At 34.2% G+C, this 20725-nt stretch overlaps 1 protein-coding gene across 7 annotated transcripts in view; it reads left to right on the forward strand.

Annotated features, from left to right (window-relative positions):
• Positions 1 to 20520, forward strand: part of IFT80 (intraflagellar transport 80) — a 28845-nt gene extending 8325 nt beyond the window's left edge. For 4 of the 7 annotated variants that reach the window (XM_023932770.2, XM_086843830.1, XM_086843831.1 and 1 more), the window contains exons 6-20: positions 2515 to 2624; positions 2916 to 3005; positions 4664 to 4801; positions 9224 to 9403; positions 10586 to 10704; positions 11164 to 11238; positions 11655 to 11818; positions 12360 to 12424; positions 12857 to 12992; positions 13319 to 13466; positions 13877 to 14048; positions 15666 to 15755; positions 15850 to 16022; positions 17051 to 17174; positions 19451 to 20520. In XM_023932770.2, coding sequence (XP_023788538.2) covers positions 2515 to 2624; positions 2916 to 3005; positions 4664 to 4801; positions 9224 to 9403; positions 10586 to 10704; positions 11164 to 11238; positions 11655 to 11818; positions 12360 to 12424; positions 12857 to 12992; positions 13319 to 13466; positions 13877 to 14048; positions 15666 to 15755; positions 15850 to 16022; positions 17051 to 17174; positions 19451 to 19564 — 1898 coding nt within the window. In that variant the 3' untranslated portion in view covers positions 19565 to 20520. Of the gene's footprint in view, positions 1 to 2514; positions 2625 to 2915; positions 3006 to 4663; positions 4802 to 9223; positions 9404 to 10585; positions 10705 to 11163; positions 11239 to 11654; positions 11819 to 12359; positions 12425 to 12856; positions 12993 to 13318; positions 13467 to 13876; positions 14049 to 15665; positions 15756 to 15849; positions 16023 to 17050; positions 17175 to 17593; positions 17624 to 19450 lie in introns of all 7 variants that reach the window. The other 3 variants (XM_086843828.1, XM_086843827.1, XM_086843829.1) reach the window with 1 other exon arrangement.
• The last annotated feature ends 205 nt before the right edge of the window (positions 20521 to 20725 follow it).

Consider the following 20725-nt stretch of genomic DNA (forward strand, 5'->3'; position numbering starts at 1 on the left):
GGGATGATGATCCACGTGCCTGTTCTGTCTTTTGCCTTTATCCTTCCTTAGATTCCCTTAAAATTCTTCCTTTTGTTCCTCCTTCTCCTCACACTGAAATGTTGTATTTGATCCATTTGATCCATTTTGATGAGGAAATTTTTTTTCCATGGATTTCATAGATAATGTGTTGGGAACCCACAGGATTATCATGGAGTCCTGGAATGGTTTGGGTTGGAAGGAGCTTAAAGCTCATCCCCTCCATGGCAGGGACACTTCCCACTATCCCAAACCTGCTCTTGGACATTTCCAGGGATCCAGGGGCATCTCTGGGAATTCCAGCCCAGCTCCTCCCCACCTTCCCAAGGAGGAATTTATCCCTGATATCTATATTCTTCTGGAGACACCCTCACAAGATCGAAAATTCTTTAAATTAATGTTTCTCCTCCTGTGACAACCCCAAACCCCACACAAGCTCTTGGAATTACCGAGTCTGCTGTGGGATAAGCCAGGTCTTCCTTCCTCAAATCCCAATTTTCTGCCTTTTTATATCCTTTTCTCCCAGAATATTCCTGTTTATTCCTGCAGTGTGGCCGTTCCTCTGGGTTTTCCAGGGTGTTGGCAGCGTTTTCCCAACCCAGCCCTTGTTAAGTGCAGAAGGAAATGAGTTAACTCAGCTCCTGCTGTTAAGCCCTGGAAATTGTGGTTAAGTCCTCAGCCATCATAAAAAAGGGAAACATTTGGTTTAAATAGAAAACTCTTCTGATTGTTAGATCAGCATTAGGACAGGACCAAAAAAAAAATAAAAAAAAAGGAGTTTATTTAGAATTTCTGCTCCAGCTGGTGACAGAATTTATGGCGTTTTCACCAGGAATTGCCAGGAGGAAAACAGCCAGAGCCACATTTATTTAATATATGTTGTGTTTCTGGGACTTGTCTGCTCTGATGGTTGACAAGTTAAAAAAATCTGCTATAATTCTGTATTTTTAAGTAATAAAATTCCCTAAAAGAAAATCTGTGAAACACAGAAATCCTCAGGAGCAACGACACCAGGTCTCAATTTAGAGGGTGAATATTTGGGAGCTCAAATCGAGTTTAACCATAATAAAATCAGCTTTTTGCACTGAGGAAAAGTGGGGAGATACTGGATGATTTTAGGGCAGCTGTAGCAGTTCAATCACTGAATTATCTAAATCTCATCAAAATATTCCCATACAAAAATATTCCTGAGTCATTTTTGGGAAGAGAATTTAATCTGCCAAAATTGTCACTGAGTATTTTACCCTTTAAAATCATTTTTAAGCCTTTTGGGGTTTTTTATTACCATAAAGTTACATTAAAAATTGTTTTATTTGAACAGTTTTAATTCAGTTGCTCAGTTTAATACTTGGAGATGGTTTTTACTTAACTTTCTCAGTTTTATTTCAAGGAATCAAGTAGCAAAATCCTTTGATTTTTCTTCAGAGGAGACAAATCCTGTCAAATATGGAAAATATTTGCATCGTTGGCAAGCCTGACTTTTTAAAATTCTTCTTTTCCGTGGATGTTTTTCCATGTCATTTTTGCTTTATTCTGTTTTCAAAAAAATCTAATTTGAAAACTGGAACATGATTTTAAAATGGAACAGTCAGCTTTTTTCCAGCTACAAAATTCTGGGGGTTTCAGTCTAAGAAAGTTTCAGTTCATTGGGAAAAATCTGTCAAGTCTGTGGGCCAGTTTTATTTATTGTCATTTATTTTGGAAGTTATTTGTGAATGGGATGTTTGTGCAGCAAAATAAAAATCTGGGTTAATTATAGAGCCTAAAAATCTAAAATAGAATAATTTAGGTGCAACACAAAACTTTTTCCACCCACATTTGTGTTCAGCCTCATAATTTGGGGTGAAAAGATTTATTTTCTGATGTCTTCTGGTGAGTTATTATTTAGATTTTCTGTATGTCTGGAGTGACATTTGGGACTAAAATTATACCAGTGGATAAAATCTGAATATAAATACAAAATGCAGCTATTTCCTGTTGGTTTTCTGGACTTTTCTGGACTTAAAACTGTTCACTTGTAAAAGTTTTAGAAATTGATAATGTGGTAAATGGCAATAGATAAGGAGGCTTGAGAAAGGTGTAATGTATGTTTATATAATACAGTATTATCTACATAGATAATTATGTAATATAAATCTAATATATTTAATGCAGTAATTATGTATTGTATTTTGTGTACTTACATATTATATATATTTCTATATATTAATATAAATGTATAATTATATATAATTATATATAATTATATTTTCTATATTATGCACTATTTCTTATTCTTATTGTTATTATTGTTGTTATTGTTATTATTAATAACAACAATGGTAATAATAATAATAATAATAATAATAATAATAATAATAATAGTATTACAGTATTAAAAGGACAGGTGGTGACCTGCCTTGCTGTAGGAATTCCTGCAGGATTTCTTCAGGCAAACCCCAGGAATGTTTTCCATGCTTTTTTCCACGTTTTTTATCCTGTTTTCCATGCCCACAGGAACACCAGTGTACTCAGTATCCTGGGCACCTGACTCTGACAAAGTTCTCTACACCTCAGGGAAGCAGTTGATCATTAAACCCCTCCAGCCAAATGCTAAAGTTTTGCAGGTACCATTAATAATCTGATTAATTAATAACATTTAGTTACATAAATAAAAATACAGAGGTCTTTCCCTTTTCTCTTGTCAAAAAACAGTAGTTGAAAACAGGATTTTAATGCAGATTTCTTTGATTTTAATGCAGTGCTTTGATTTTGCCTTGTTCAGGCTTTATTTAATTTCTTTTTCTGCTAAATCATAGAATCATTAATGTTGGAAAAATCCTCTGACAAGTGATAAATATTAAAAATAGAAGTTGTCAGAGTTGTTACATCTGTTGATGTTTTTTTTCCCATTTCAGTGGAAAGCCCACGATGGCCTGATTCTAAAAACTGACTGGAATTCAGTGAATGATCTGATTCTTTCTGCAGGGGAAGATAGTAGATACAAGGTGAGTTCTGGTTCAGTTTTAACTAAGTGACCAAAAAATTTATTAGATGTCCTGAAATTTTTTGAATTTTACCCTGGGTGCCCAAAATGAAATGAGGAATCTTTCACTTTTCAAGAAAAAAGTGTATTATTTATAAATACACCTCACACTGTGTAGTAACATAAAATTATAATACCTTGTAATTATCTTGTAAAATATCTTTTTTAAATACAGCAGGATAAAAATTGGTAAAATGGGAGTGAAACAGAAAGAAAAATATGTACAAATATAGAAGTGATTATTTGAATTAATATAACCTGACATTATCAAATTAGAGGAGATAAAACTGCTGTTTTCTACTACAGGAATTTAATGAATCCCTCAGTAATTTTAAGAATATATTAATATCTATTTAGATGCAGGAAATATATAATCTGCATCCAAAATACAAAGCCCATTTTGTGTATCTTTCCTTAAATAAAAACTGATTTTTAAATGTATTGTGTGTTGGTTCTGTCATTTAATTGTGTAATGGCTGGGATTGAAGATACACAATTAAGAGATTTTAAAAATCCAGTAAATTATGAAATTGTTTTGTGGATTGGCTTCCTGGTATTCTGTTAATTTCCATTAAAAAAATATTTTTTTTTGTTTTGGAAAATTGCAGAGAGACCTCATGAGTGCAAACAGAATAAACCTTGTGGTTCTTTTAGAGACTTGGGGTAATTTACAGGAAATAAAACTTAGGGGTGGAAAATAATTTATACAGAATATTTTATCCAGAATTATGTGACATTTGCCATGGCAAAAAGCAAATGTTGCATTAAATAAACCAATACCAATTAAATAATAATTTATATGTTTTTATAAATATATATAAATGTGTGTATATATGTATAGTTACACTTAATTAACTTGGGCAATTATTTCTACAATTTCTGTGTCATGAGAGAAAATTATACTTCTGGAATAATAAAAGTATAATGATTGTATATATAAAATAAAAGTAATTTTTTCCAGTTACACTTAATCATGAGGGAAAAAAATACTTGTAGAATAACAAAAATACCAAATATATATATATATATTTTAAAAAGTGAGATATAATGCAGGTGATTTTTGAAGTTATACCAAAAACATGAGGGGAAAATTATTCTTCTGGAATATCAAAAGTATTAATATATATATAAACTGAAAGTGAGCTATAATATGGGTGATTTTTCAAATTACACTGAAGACATGAGGGAAAATAATACTTATATATATATAAATATATATATAAAATTATTTAATATACATTATATAATATATATTGTATATAATTATATAATATATAAATATATATATAAAAAAACAAAAGTGAAGTATGATACAGGTGATTCTTCAAGTTATACTAAAAACATGAGGGGAAAATTATTCTTCTGGAGTAATAAAAATACAAAAAATATAAAAAGTGAACTATAATGCAGTTGATTTTTCAATTTATGCTAAAACACGAGAGGAAATCACACTTCTGGAGTAACAAAAATCCCCAAAAAATATATATATAAACCAAAAGTGAACCATAATATAGGTGATTTTTCAAATGACAATAAAACATGAGGGGAAATTATTCTTGTGGAATAATAAAAATGCACTCAAAGCGTGTTGCCATGGTAGAAATTTGAATTTTGCTGCAGGTTTGGGACAGTTTTGGCCGTGCCCTGTACAATTCCCAGCCCCACGAGTATCCCATCACTTCCATTGCCTGGGCTCTGGATGGAGAATTATTTGCTGTGGGATCTTTTAACACTTTACGTCTCTGTGATAAAACTGGGGTGAGTAAAACTCTGCAAATTTATATATCTGTATAAAAAATAGAATAAAAATATTAAAAATATATAAAATTCCAGTGTAAAACTCTGGCAGTTGTTCACATTTATTGATAATATAGAAAATATCCCTCAGGATATCACTGTGCAGGTGGGTATTTTATTAGCAAAACTACTTGTGATTGCCAGCACCTTTTTGCTGACCAGAATATTTTATTTTTAATATATTTTGCATTTTGGGACATGAAATTCTGTACCTGAAAACCACAGAGTTCACAAGCATGTCTTGTGATCATCACTAATCATAAATTGCAATTTTTAACCATTAAAAGGAATCTATAAAAATAATCTGATAGAAAAGGAAGAACCATGTCCTGCACTTTTAGTATTGAATCTTTATTTTTTTTCCCTTGAAGGTTTCCTCCTGAATCATTATTTTTATAGGGTTTTTTTGCAGCTTGGTGTCCAATTAAAATGAATTTAATGCAATTTCACCTCCCTTCATTGGTGTTCTGAGTTAGCTCAGATTGACCTCGTTGTCTCTGTGGTTCTGCACATTTTTCCTCAGATTTTTTGCAGCAAACCTTGATTTTTGGGGACTTTTATTGTCCTATTTTCTTGTTGTGTTTATTGCTCTTTTTGGGAAAAAATTGCTGTGGTGTTTTGGGTGTTTTCAGTCAATCATGGCATGAATTTGGAGTCTGTATTTCAGATTATTTTACATTCATGAAGAAGAACCTTGAAAGATTATTTAAGAAGAGGCATAAGGATAAAATCTGAGTTTTTTTATTTCACTTTTGTGCTGTGATTCTGATTTCACTGATTTTCACTGACAGGGTATAAATAGAATTTAATTACAAGTTTGCAAGTAAAATTTTAATTGCAGTTATCTCGAAGGAAAAGTACTCAAATGCAATTTTCTCTTGCAAAGTGTCAATTTGCTGATTTAAAAATGTTTCATTTTGATATCTACAGATCTGTAATTTAATTTCCTGTAAGTCTGAGCCAGGCTCCTGCAAGCAAAAAATCAATGTTTTAATCAGCATTTAATACTGAACATGTTATTGGGAATTTTAATGCAGACAGGTTTATTTCTTGTATAAAATTAAGATTATTTTATTTGGTTTATTGCTCAGTGCAAAACAGAAATGAACAGTAGCTGCTGCCAGATGCTTTGTGCATTTAGCAGGTTTTATTCTCTTGAAATTCAGGATTTTTGAATGTAAATAATGGCATTGAATGTAAATATTGCCTAAAGAAGTGTCTGGAATAGAGGGGAAGCAGGGAATGATTCCCATCCCACAGAGGGGTGGGGTTTGAATGGAAGCAGGGCTGCTTTTCCTGCTCAGCACAGACACTTTTATTGTGTCTGATGGGATGGAGCTGCATTGGCAAATTGCTCCCCAGGGAGCCATCAGGACAATAAATATTTATCATTAACTTCTCCAGCATATGTGTTCATTTTGAGGCATAATTAAATTAAATTCTTGCACTCAATGCTCTTTTTTTCTCGTTTTTTACCTACCTCCCCATGATGTTCAAGCAGCTTCATGGTAAAGATCAAACTTACATATTTATTAACAACATTTTAAATTGTATTTTTTTGATTAAAAGTCATGAAAAGAAATGATGTATTTACATATAAAATAAATAATTATTGCTGTCCTGCAGGCGAGTTTTGTTCCCAGAGCCTTGGAAGTGTAGAGGCATCAGTGATAAAAAAACATTAAATGGTCAAATTAATCATTTTAGTTACTAAATAGGGGCATCCAATTAATATTTAAATAATGCTGAATAAATTTATGCATCTTCTCTTAATGACTTAGTTACCCTGAATGGGATTGATCAGTTTAATTGAATGTTTTTGTTTATTTTCCAAATTGTTTGTGATCTTCTTGTTGCACATTTATTTTCTGGTTAAATCCTGCCCTTTGCTTTACTCCTGTCTTCAACACTCTGCTGAGAAAATTCTGTGTAATAAAAGCAATTATTTCCATTAATCCATCATTTTTTAATATTATTTTGTGCATTCTTCAAACTTTTTCTTGTGTTGCAGAGTGAATTTTGGCCATTTCACTACACTGGCAGTTTGCATATTTGATCCTCTTACATTTTTATGTTCTATCAAATTTTGCTGGAAATTCTATGAAAAATATGGAATATTGCCTGATATCTTTGGAAAATAGAGGAAAACATTCTGAAAACAGAATTGTGCAATCAGAAATTGCTGCTTTTATGGATTGATTTAATAAAATGAAACTTTAAGAATTTCTGGGTTTTTTCTTGAAAGAATTCAGTGAAAAATTGATTATGGCACAGGAAAAATGGAACCCAAAATATTGCATTAATGTTGGGTCAACATTCATTGCTGGAGTCACAGTCAGACCTTTCCTAAAAAATAAAAAATCCATTTATTTAGGATTCTACAGCAGCTATTCCAGTTTTAAAATTGTTTCTATTTAAAAATGAAGAGGTAAAATGATTTTTCTGATAACATTTTATGGCCATAAAAAATGCCCCAGACATCTGCAGGGAGCATGAATCACTGGAGTTACACAGAGCCTTCAAAACAGCTGGAAAATAAAGCTTGGAAATGGCTTTTTCTGGTTTGTTTTTTAAAATGTAGGTTATGATCTGGAAATATTTGAGTGATTTTTCAATGGCCTGAAGAAAAAAAAAAAAAAAGTTTATTAAAAAAAGGAGTTTTAGGAATGGATCTCGTCAGAGCTGCAGTGGTTCTGCTTTCCATGGAAAAGTAACTCCAAAAAAAAACATTCCTGGAGCTCCTTAAAGTGGTTTTTAATTATGGTTTGATGTCCTTTGATTCCTTCTTGGGTGGATCCTTGATCCAAGGGAAACGACCTCGGAAACAGCCGGGTCTGGCTGGGAGGATCCCAGGGCTCAGCTTGAAACGACTCCTTCAAAGTGTTCCCAGACAGATTCCAGCTGGGAAAAACATCTGGGATGGAGCTTCCAGGGCTGGAGGCAGGCTTTAATTATTGGGGTTAATTACTGCAGAGTGTTTGGGGCTGAATTCATCCTGGTCAGGCAGAGGAGCAGTTATGGACTGGTCAAAAATGGGAATTTCCTTCCTTGCAATTCAAAAAAAAATGGGAATTTCCTTCCTTGCAATTCAAAAAATGGGAATTTCCTACCTTGCAATTCAAAAAATGGGAATTTCCTACCTTGCAATTCAAAAATGGGAATTTCCTACCTTGCAATTCAAAAATGGGAATTTCTTTCCCAAGTGCAGCTCACACAGACAGGGGATGATGAGGAAGGTGAAGCATTAAAATCAAGACTTGAAACTGGAAATTCAGGCAGTGCCAGCATCACCTTTAACTCACCCTGATGTGTAAAAAAAGAATTTAATTTAATTTAATTCCACTCAGAATTCCCAAATTCCAACTGTTGTTGGATTTTACCCAGTGGAATTTCCTTCCTGCTGAACCTTTTAAGTCCAACCCCTTTATTTTACTGGAATTTTTGTGATTTCCTTCCATCTAAATCATACAAATACTTGGATTTTTTGGGATTTTATGCTCTGCAGAAGTAATCAGATTATGAAATGTGTTAGAAGCATCAGGTGAGGATTTTCTTCCAGCTGTGCTCCTTTTGGGATAATTTCAGGTATCCAAAAGTCAATCCAATGTTTGCCTTTAACTTCAGTCACATGATTTTTATTATTGATTTGCTCTTTAAGACTTCAAATATATTTGAATATTCAGGTAGTTCTTCAATTACTACGTTTTTTTTTAATATTCTATTACATGAAGAGGAAATAATTGAGATTTGCCTCTTGTTTCAAAATCTGCTTCAATATCTTCCTAAAATTCCCTGGAAAAGGTTATTTAATTTTTATTTGTCATCCATTTTCAGGGAAACATCTGTTTGAATATTCAGAATGGTTTGTGTTCATGATATGCAGGAAATTGAACAAAGGATCTTGATCTGAAAATTCAAATTTTTGATAAGAATTTATTAATAAGGATCTAAATTTAAGAGGAGTCTCACGATAAGGCAGAGGGAATTAAGAATTAAGGTCTTTACTGGAGGAAATTTTTAATTAATCCTTTACTTGGACAGTAACAGAGTGGAGAAAATGTAATTATTTCTTAAGCACCTTAATTTTATGTAGTGATTCCCTGGATTTATGAATGAGAATACACTTGGAATAAGTTATGAGTACAAAACTGATGCCTGATGTGCTTCAAGCATTGTGCATTTTTAATTTCTGCTTTACCTGATGCTTTCCCCTTTTTTTTTTTCCCAGAGTCTGACTTAAACATCCAACCCCAATGCAACAAAAACTTCATTTTATCGTCGCTCCTTGAGAAATCCCAACCCTGCAAACCTATTTATGACAATAAATGACTTCTAAAAAATACAGAGTAACTGAAATAATGATGATTTTTATTTTTTTTCCAGTGGTCTTATTCCCTGGAGAAGCCCAACACTGGCAGCATTTTTGCCATTTCCTGGTCCATCGATGGCACCCAGCTGGCCGGAGCGTGTGGGAACGGCCAGGTCATCTTTGCCCACGTGGTGGAACAACACTGGGAGTGGAAAAACTTCCAAATTACCTTAATGAAGAGAAGAACCATGAAGGTAAAATCACCTCAGAGCTGGGCAGCCTGCTCACAAAGCTTGTTTTCATGCAAAATGGGAATTTTGAATTGAATTTGTGTTCCCAGACATTGACTCACAACTTTCGTTCTCTGGGATAATAAAGATTTCCATCCTTCCACATTTTTCAAATTACACATTTGGGTTTTTCAGCATCCTAAATTCCTAATTAAACCATTAAATGGGTTGGTTTTTCTTTTCATATTGGGTTTGGATTTGGGAAGAGCTGGATTTGGGTTTGGGGCCGTGGGTGGGATGTTGTGAGTCAGTGTCTGGGAACACACAGCGCACATCAGCTCAAAATTCCCAATTTTTTCCCTCATTCCCAGACATCGACTCGTACCAGATGGACTTGGGAATGATCTCCTTGGGATTTGAATTCTCTTTTTGAATATGCAGAGAGTGAGGAAGTGTAGCTAACCCTGACTCATTTTTAATTTTCGGTATTTTACAGTGATTTTATTCCTATATATTTTGTAGGAAAATCCTACAAAAAAAACTTGCAGATGGATTTTTTTCCTGAGTATTACAATGGCAAAGTTAATTAGTGATGCTGTGGTGGGCATAGCAATTAACATATCCTTGGAAATGGTTTTTAGGCTCTTGGAATAATTGAGGTCAGTCGTTGTTTTGCAATTGGTACATAATGGAGAACAGCAGAAGGAAGTTACCACCCTCAGAAGGGTGACATCTTCCAAAAAAACCCCAAAACCCCACAAAAAAAACAGGATACTTTTTTGTTTAAGGTTCCCCCTTGGATTTTTAGCTCCATAAAATCTCTGAGGTGAAAAATCTGTGTTGATTTGAGGCAAATTCTGATTTTCTTGAGCAAATTTTAAGCAGAATAATAAAACCACAACCTGCTCACCCAGCCTATCTCCTGAATTTCCTGTGCTTCCTAGTGTGGAATCACTCAAATTCCAGAGCTCTGCAGCATCATCATCCCAATGAGATGTTTGGATGAAATGTTTATTTAAATAACACTGACATTTATTTAAATAACAATAAAATAAACATTGCCATGTTTATTTCAAATATTCAAATAATCAACAACTGAACAGTCTTAAAATGGGAATTTTCAGACCTCCTCCATCTCAAATTATTTCCTCAACAGGAATATTTCATTAATTAATTTTAATTCCGTGATCATTTCCCTTTGCTCAGGTGCACAATGTCATCAACGATGCCGTGGATTTGTTGGAATTCCGGGACAGGGTCATTAAAGCCTCCCTGAATTATGGATATTTGGTGGTTTCCACTTCCCTGCAGTGTTACGTGTTCTCGTGAGTAAAGCAAATTCCTCTTGCTCTGATTCTTTAGAAAAGAGTGGCAGAAACTTGATTGGAAGCACAATCATTAATTCGTTTTTAATTAATTGAGACATTCAGTAGAATATCCGCTCAGTGAACACTAGTGCAGATCACTCTAAAAGAGTCAGGAATGTTTTAAAAACAGTTTTTAAATAAAATAGTCCATATCAATATAATTTTGTTGGTTTTAAGGCTCCTGGGGCAGCTGCTGCTGGTGGGAGGGGATGAAACAATGAATGCAAAAGTGTCATTCCATCAGATTTTGTGCTTATCTGTGTTCCTTGGCTTCCTAAATGCTATTTGAAGTTGGAAAACCTCTCTTTTAGGAATATTTGATGGTGAAAAATGTGCGTTTTTCTTGCTGAATGCAACTTTGTGTTTGAAATAATGTGAAAATTAGTAATTTTAATGCTGATATTTTTATATTTGCAGGACAAAGAACTGGAACACTCCATTGATTTTTGACCTGAAGGAAGGAACTGTGAGTTTGATTCTCCAAGCAGAAAGGTACCTGGCTTCTTAAATTCTTCTTATGCTCATTATGAACAAAATATGGCTATTAATTAATAAATTAATTATCTATATTATAAATAACTATGCTTATTATATATGTGTATATATCTATATATAACAAAATAAGCTCAAGTTGAAATATGAGAAATAAACAAAATATACCTAGATAAAATGGTAAATATTTCACATCATAAATATTTCTCCTGGAAAAGGATAATACATTAAAACCAAACTTTTCCATACAAAACTTGCAGAATATCTTGAAAATTTAACACATAGGACTGATGGAAACTGGAAGAACAGTTGCAGGATGTTAAACAACGACATTCCCATTGTTGAAAATACCATTTTTAATATGATTTAGTGATTTACTTCTTTGTTGTTGGGTTGTTTGTTTTTTTTTTTCTTAGGCATTTTCTTCTTGTGGATGGTGGAGGACTTTATTTATATTCCTATGAAGGCAGATTAATTTCCTCTCCAAAATATCCAGGCATGAGAACAGACATTTTAAATGCCAAGACAGTGTCCCTGAGCAATGACACCCTGGCAGTGAAGGACAAAGCTGATGAGAAGGGTAAATTCTGTTTTATTTAGGATAAAAAATACATATATTTATTATAAAAATTAATTCAAGTTATGGGTATTGCTTAAAATTAATTTAAAAACTTCAAGAGAACGGTCTGGCTCTGAATTTTCAATTGATCCATGGAATATTTACAGAAAATATTTAAGTTTTTACTCCCTGGTGGGATTTTTCAATTTTCTCTCTTCCTAAACATGCTCATTCATTAAATTGTGGGTCAAGATGGAGAAAATCTGATATTGGAAATGTGGATTTATTTAAATTCTGGGTGCAGATTTGTATCACAATTTGGTGTCATTTTCTGTAAAGCCCCATTTGAGATAGGAAATGAAAAATAGGAGTAGGAAGTGAAAATTCAGTTTTTTATAAGATTTTTTTCTCACCACCGTGTGAAAATCACTGGGGAAGCTCACACAGAATGTTTTATCCACTTGCACTAAATTACACTCAAAAAAAAAGAATGGAATCACTGGAAAAATCCATTAAGAATTTGTGCTTTTCATTAATAAACCATATAATTCTTTTCCTTCAGTTATCTACATATTTGAAGCTTTATCTGGGAAGCCACTGGGTGATGGAAAACATCTGACCCACAAGGTAAAGTGAGGGTTTTAATGCCTTTATTTTACTCAGAAATTAAGAACCACTAATGGTTTTCCTCAATATTGGGACTAAAAACCCATTAAAGTTTTAAAATCTTAATAGAAAGGAGCTTTTCAGCTGACTTTTAGTGCTTTGTGTTGTCTTCAGAATTGTTTTAATCTTCATTAAATTCAATTTATAGAATCATGGAATGGGTCGGGTTAGAAAGGACTTTGAAATAATCTTAATTCTAACCCCGTGGAATGATTTATTCCACTGAGAAATTTCACACAAAGTGTTTTTCCAACCCAGTTTATCAAAGAATTTTGTGTCTTGTTTTTAGGAAAAAAATCAGTTTGAGTGTCCAGATATAAAAGCTCCAAAATAAAAATCAGATCCAATATAAAAATCCAATCTAAAAATAAAAATTCTCTTTTATCTTTTCAGACAGAGATTGTGGAGATTGCTTTGGACCAGAAAGGACTGACAAGTGAGAGAAAAATAGCTTTTATTGATAAGAACAGAGATCTTTTCATCACCTCTGTGAAAAGGTTTGGGAAAGAGCAGAAGATTGTCAAGATAGGTGAGAAGAATTCAAATGGATGTTTGAGAAGATGCTGTGAGGGAAATAAATTTTTATTTAATACAAGAGACAACATTTTGTTTAATTAGCAGTGAAATTGAATTTTTAATAAACTGAGGCTTTTATATGAAACTTTATCTGAAATCTGATAATTTTTCTATCACTTCCATGCAAAGCAGCTTTTAAAATATTACAAATTTGGGGTTAAAACCTTAGAAAAGCAACTAAAAATACTGAATAACCACCCTGTTAGAATTCCCTTTATTTATAAGCTTCTTCTGGAAATGTTTTAATTATTTCTAATTATTTATTGTCTCTAAATGAAGGGACAATGGTGCAGAGTTTGGCCTGGAATGACACCTCCAACATCCTCTGTGGGATTCAGGATTCCAGGTTCACAGTCTGGTATTATCCCAACACTGTTTATGTGGATAAAGATCTTCTCCCAAAAACCCTGTATGAAAAAGATGCCAGGTAAGAAATCCTTTTGAATCCAAATATGATTTATTTTAATTATTTCCCTCCTTTCTTAACAAATTGTGGTCAGGAGAAGTAAAAACTGGCCTTGCAACTTTTAAAAATTTACCTGTTTCTCGATTGGGAAACGAGGAAAAAGGGTTTTATAAGGAAAATTATAAAGTTTAGGGTTGAAATGATGATGCAGGGTTTGAAAGGAGAGCAGCACCTTGAGGTAAAAGCAAAATTGGAATTCTTTCTCATAAAATATTACCTCATGTTTTGTAAAAAACAAACAGAAAAGATTTGTTTGGATTACGTCAGAAATTAAAAATAGCAAAATAGCAGGTGACAAATAACTGATCTGAAATTCTTTCTCATAAGAACAAATAAATATTAAAATTATATTTTTTTCTTTCTGCACACAGTGAATTCAGCAAAAACCCCCAGATTGTGAGTTTTATAGGAAATCAGGTGACAATTAGGAGAGCAGACGGGTCCCTGGTGCACCTGCACATCTCCCCTTACCCTGCCATTCTCCACGACTACATCAGCACCTCCAGGTGGGAGGATGGGGTCAGGCTCTGCCGATTTGTCAAGGTAAAGCTGATTTTTGGGAATATTCTGATCCCATTCCATGGAATATTTATTGTTTTAAGTGGTCTTTCATAGTGATCTCTCCATATCAAATGTTATGGTTCGTTTCCACCCTGCTTTGTCACTCATTTCATGGAAAATGATGTGGTTTTCTTAATTCCATAACATGAGAATTCCATTACTTCTGTGATAAATAATAATTCTTATTTTCAGTCACACCAGAATCCAGCTGGATTGAACACAGGTGCTCACAGAATTCAGTTCTGAACTTAAATTTTCAGGTCTGGGCCTTAACATAACCAGTTAAAAGTGACATTTCCACAATTACCTGTTAATTTCCATATTTTATTTCACTTCTTTTTATTTTTTTCCCTTTTCCATTGCTTTCTTTTGTATTTATTTAGACAACAGCAACAGACGAGGTGAGTGTGGTAGTTTTTGAAACAACAAAATCCCTTCAAACCTTCCTTCCCATTTATTCCTTGAAAAGTTTAGCACTTTTGTCATGACCCTAAATGTGTATTTCAGATATTTGTGTAGCCAATTGTTAAATTAATGCACATCCAGATAATTTGGGTTGTATAATTAGAATTGTAAGAGAATCTTTATTTGCAGTGTCCACATCACCTGATTTAAGCATCCAAGTCAGGATATTTTAATTTTGAGAGAGTAAAAAGTATTTCCAGTCAGGAATAACAAAATGGTTCATGTTTCTGAGAGGAAAAAAAGCAACAAAAACCAACTTGGAGCCATCAAGGAGCAATTCCTGGGAATTTCATCTCCTGGATAAGTTCAGGCTGAGCTTTCAGGATTTTATCATCTGGTTTTCTAAATAAAAGGGAAGGGGGAAGAGAATGTGAAAAGGTTTTAGGAGCATTTGATTCTCTGAACAATCTGAATTTTCACAAATTCTGGGCTTCCTGCAGGAGGCTTTGTCCTGAGTGATGGAAAAGTCAGGAAATACAGGAATGTGTTTAGAACATCCTCAGTGCAGCTGTTAATTCAGATTTCAATCAAGAGTGATCCTCCTGAAAACCTTCACAGTGCTAAGTCTTTATTGCCAGATTTCTTTCTGAACACACTCAACATTAAAACCTTCTTAATTCCTGGACTAGCAAGTCCAAAATTTCATTTTTCCTGTCTGAATAGAATTTTAGATGTGGTAGCTTAAACTATATTAAAATATGGTTTATTAGTGTGTCTTTGTCCTCATGTTATCACTTGAAAATCCATCAAAATGTCATTTAGGATCTTCCTAGATTCTGAGTTCATGGTTAAAATACCCCAAAAAAACCTCACAGAAACAACAGAATAATACAATAAAAATAATAGTAAATAACAAATAATAATAAATAATAATATTAATAATAAATACTAATACATATTAATAATAATGTATAATATTATTTATTACCCTTAAGTTTTTCTAATTCTTAGTTCTGAGGAATAATGAATAATTTCCTGATGCAAGACTTAGACCACACAGTGCCATAAATGACACACGGATAAACCTAATATTACACATCATTTTCAGGCCTTGTGTAGTTGCTTTGAGGAGGCATTTGCAGCATGCTAATAAACATCTGAAGGTTGACAAGTTGTTTTTATTTTGAATTTCAGGACCAGACCCTGTGGGCTTGTTTGGCTGCCATGGCAGTGGCCAGCAAGGACATGACCACAGCTGAAATTGCCTATGCAGCCATTGGCGAGGTAAGCAAATGCAATTAGGAAACAGAATTCAATCCCAATTAAATGCAAAACCAGGTTGATTAATTAATTTCCTTGCTGTCCTCCTCCTGAGCAGATTGACAAAGTCCAGTACATCAATTCCATCAAGGATCTGCCATCCAAGGAATCCAGGCTGGCTCACATGCTTCTGTTCAGTGGGAACACCCAGGAGGCTGAAACCCTCCTGCTTCAGTCAGGCCTGGTTTACCAAGCTATCCAAGTCAACATTAATCTTTACAACTGGGAAAGGTAGGGGTTTTTCCCCCTAAAATGCATTTTCCTAATTATTTCCATCAGTTGTTTTATTGCTGACTCGTTTTTTTATCTTTTAATCACCCACAACTTCAAAAAAACGAATTAAATTATAGCCTGACAGTAACCAAAAAACCCAGCATTTTTGTGTCATATTTTAAAAATACAAATATTTGGTGATAAAAGCCCAAAATATTCCTGGAAGCATTTTGAAATAACATTTTGCTTTTTCATCACTGCTAGCACTGAGGGAGCCCTCGGTGATGCCCCAGACTGGCTGTGGAATTTGGGCTGCTTTTAAAATGTCTTGTTGCTAAAAATAAAACTGTGGCTACTCAGACTCCCAGCAATTGTGTAGGTGGAGAAAATGTGAATTAAGGCTGAGAAAACAAAGGAGGAATTTCTCCTTTAAACAAAACCCCCACGCTTTCTGAACAGAATCCTGTGAGTTGTTTCCTCCTGATTTCTCTGCTGTTCTATTCAGATATTCAGGCAAAAGGTTGATTTTCCCCCAGAAATCTATAATATTGTTTTGTTATGAAGCTGTGTCAGGGGAGGTTTAAGCTGAATATTAGGAAAAGAATATTCTTTTGTTCTATCATCTAAAAAAAATCTCTGTATATCAAATATCAGTGTTAAGTCATTGAGAAGAAACCAAGTGTGAGTAATGAATTTAATTAATCCAGTGCCTGATCTTTTCCATCTATACAATATTTATAAATATTATATACAGTTTATCATAAATATGTATTATGCTTGTTCAGAACCTATTTCTGAGTAGAAAAAAGTTATTAAACATTTTTATTTTTGTGCTAGACTGAAATATTCTGCATTTCCTTGAAACGGGGTCAAATTATTGATGTGATGAAGTTGTCAGTGGGAATAATTGTTGGGTATTTTAACCTGCTGGTCCTAATCTGGAATTGGATTTGGGATCTTTGCCTTCTCCCTCAGAAATTCTGCAAAACCTTGCTGATTGTGATGGTGCCAGAGCATTTCCCCAACCCATTCCTGCTTTATTGCAGAGCCCTGGATCTGGCAGTGAAGCACAGGACACACGTGGACACGGTCCTGGCTTACAGACAGAAATTCTTGGAAGATTTTGGGAAAAAAGAAACCAACCAAAGGTTTTTGCAATATGCAGAAGGTGTAAGTGTCCCTCAGGGTTGTTCCTGCTGGGAGGGTGGGATGAGTTTGCACCTTCTGTGCTTCAAATGTGAACAGAAATGGGGAATTTTTACCATTTTTGGCCTTATATTGGGCTGCTTGGCCAGGAAGAGCTGGGCATTCTGGGTTTTATTTGAAGATTCATGACATACATATATTTAATATCTGGTAAAGATCACACAAGTGAAGACACAGTTGTTTTCTATAAACAGGGAGCTAAACTTCACCATGGTTCAATGAGAATCTCCAATACTTCCAACATTTTTGTGGCATTTTATGGATAGAAACAGTAACAAACCTGGAAGGAATCTGCCATTCTGATAAATATGATAAGCAGATCAATATACCTTTATTGGAAACCCTCTGCATCACCAGTAAATCAATTTATTAGCATTTCACAGATCCTGAGGGCACACCCTGAAGTTCAGAAGGTGGATCTTGGATTCCACTGGAATATTTCCACACATTTCCCTCAGGAGAGGCACAATTCCACTGAGCAGCCTTTCTGCTTTTCCCTATTCCTCTGAATTCTGAGGGAGAAATTATGGAAAGAGATCTTTCCTTTGTGTGAAATCCTTTTATCCACTGCAGCTGATGGATCAGGGAGCAGCTGAGCTGGGAATTCACATCCTTTCACTGGACACTTGGAATAAAGCTGGCTTTCTAATGGAAGTCATTAGCTTTTAGCACTTTTAAGGATTCTTATTTTCTAAACAAAACTCAGCCCCTAATGAACCGTTCCAGAGTAATTTATCTAGAAAATACAGAAAATTAAAGCACAGATTCCAAGCATTTTTATCCTGCAGCTTTTCCAGCTCCTGTGCAGGAAGTGTGTGTTCCATTACAGAGCAAAAATCACATGAATTCCCTGATGCTTCTGATAAACATTGGAGATAATCCTGATTTTCTTAAAATCCTGGAGAAAGCTGTAGATTCCACCAGGATTCCTCAGGAATTCCACCCTGGCAGTGATGAGGTGTGAGCAGGATGATTTTTCAGCTGCTCAGTCTTGAAATTTGGGTCTCACTCAGGAGATTTCTGGAGGGAAAAAAGTCCTTTTCCACATCCAGGTGCTGGAGGTCTTTGCTGGATTTGAGACTAGAAAGGATCCACATAATGTGAATTTTAAACTGTAATTAAATTCTTCATGCAACCTGTCAGACTCAAAAACCAAAATCAGAAAGAAATTGAAAAGAAAAGCAAGATTTTGTGCTGCAGTTCCTTCTCAGGGATTAAAAAGAGTCTCCATTTCCCTCTCACAACCTAAAACCTCTTCAGGCTTAAATAAGGAGCTTTTTCCTTTATTTTCTGCAGCCAGGCAGGATCTAAAATTGTGCTTATTTTACATATCAGGTTCTTAATACCTAACACATATCCTGGGAATCCTGGACCCAGTCAGTACTTCTAGAGCAGAGGTAATAATAATAATAATAATAATAATAATAATAATATATTATTTTTTTTACCTGAGAATGTGGGTATTTAATTTCACTTTCCCTCTTGGAGGATCTCCCCAGTTATCCCATTACTTAATTACAGACTAAAATTCCTTGTACAGCCCTTGAAATTCTTCCCCCATCCCACCTTTGACAGCATTAATTCTCCAGCAATAAACTGAACTGCACAATGACATTTTTGGATGTTTTTTATGGTCATCAAATGTACCATGATCCATTTTTTCTTTTCCTTGTCAAGCATTTTTTTGGGGAAGAAACAACTTTTCTACCCTGATTTGTGCTGTGATACTGTGCTGTGTGTATTGCCTGAGGTTTCACTGCCACTAAACACAGCCAGAAAATGCCAATTTCTCTTCAGCTGGAGAAATGCCAAGGTTCAAACTAAAACATTTATCGATGTGGAAGGGCCATTCCAAGCAGGAATTGGATTTCTGTTGGAGCAGATAACTGGTTTAATATCCCATCAGCTTCCTTGGAGGAGACACCACTCCTAAATTAATGATGCAGGGCTAAATTTTCAGTAACAGGACACTGATGTCGTCATATTGAATTAGAAACAGGTTATTTTTGTGTTTTATTGCCAGACACAAAGGCTTGGTTAATTTTATTTATTACTATTATTTTATTTTTATCTCAGGCTTGGTTTATTTTAAAGAAAGCTCAGTTAAAACTCAGCTGTGCCTTCACATCTTTTGTGAGTTTGGGCACTCAACACTTCATAATTATATTTTTAAATTGAATAACTGACCTGTCTCTCTCTGATATTGAGCTCTGTGTGTTTAATTTTTTCTCTTCTTACAGCTGGAAGTGGATTGGAATAAAATCAAAGCCAAAATAGAGATGGAAATTGCTAAAGAAAGAGAACGAGCAGCAGCCAGTGCTGCAGTGAGGAGCAGCGTGACTGTGCAGCAATAATTCACATTTTGGGCACCTTCAAAGTGCTGCTTTGATATTTGGTACTGGCTTCTTGTGAAAAATAATAAAAAAAAAAAGCCACAGCAAATATTTTGTGGGCCACAGGAGTGAGAATTTCTGTGAATTTGAATCCTTAGGTGACACAGAAGATGAATTATTTCATTTTGAGCTGGGTTTATATTCTAGTGCCAGTGATGGCTACATACATGAGGAAAAAAAAGGCAATTAACTGTTCCTCTCTTGGTGATTTTAAATTTTTATTGCCATTAATATTCTTTAACCTGGGTTGTCTCTACTGAAATCACAATTTAAGCCCCAAATTAAGAAGTTTGGTTATTCCCAACCTCTCCAGTTTTTTTTCAATTGCCCTAAAACAAATTTAGCAAACTGGAAGGGCTGAAAATGCAATTAAAAAAAGGAACTTGAGCCTCTGAAGTACAAATATTTCCCTCACAGTCGTGGGAATTCATATTTGTTAGGATGTACCAATGAGTTCTTTAATAGATGATTTCAGATAATTTCACCAACTCAGGTTTATCACTGAGAAAAACACTCAGCAGTAAAAGGAATTTTTTTTGTTATTTAAAATACTTTGGAATGTACTTTCAGGGTGGTTGGAAATTACAAAAAGCATTTGTAGCATCTGATGTGTAAAATTGACAAGAATATTTAAAATGAGAGAATATTTCATGTATTTTTTTTTTACCCAAAGTACTTGATTTGTAAATATTTTTTTTTAATTTATGTTATTTTGTATAGATACGATTTTCTTTGTTTCATACCCAAAACTGGCTGCATTCTCTTCATTTATATAAATACATCAGCAGCTTATTCAGCATTGACAAGGTTTATTATGTATCTTTCAAATGTTACCAGCAAAATGTAAAATATCTGTACATGAAGCAAATTTGTAAATCTTGCACATTTCATAAATTTCTTAATAAAACCAAATAAAAGTGGAGGTTTTTAATGGTTCTGAGAGCTGCTGCATGTGGGGATCTCCACTTGAGTGCTCAAAAAAAAGGATATTTGGGGTGTTTTAATTACATTTGGAGGGGATGGGAGAGGTGTTTAATTCCATTTTTTTATCACACACAACCAGTCCTGAGCACCCTGGTGTTAAATAGAAAACAAAGCAAAATATTTTGGAAAAGCACTTCC

The sequence above is a fragment of the Cyanistes caeruleus genome, chromosome 10 (genome assembly GCF_971803275.1).
Source record: "Cyanistes caeruleus chromosome 10, bCyaCae1.hap1.1, whole genome shotgun sequence".
Lineage (NCBI taxonomy): Eukaryota > Metazoa > Chordata > Aves > Passeriformes > Paridae > Cyanistes > Cyanistes caeruleus.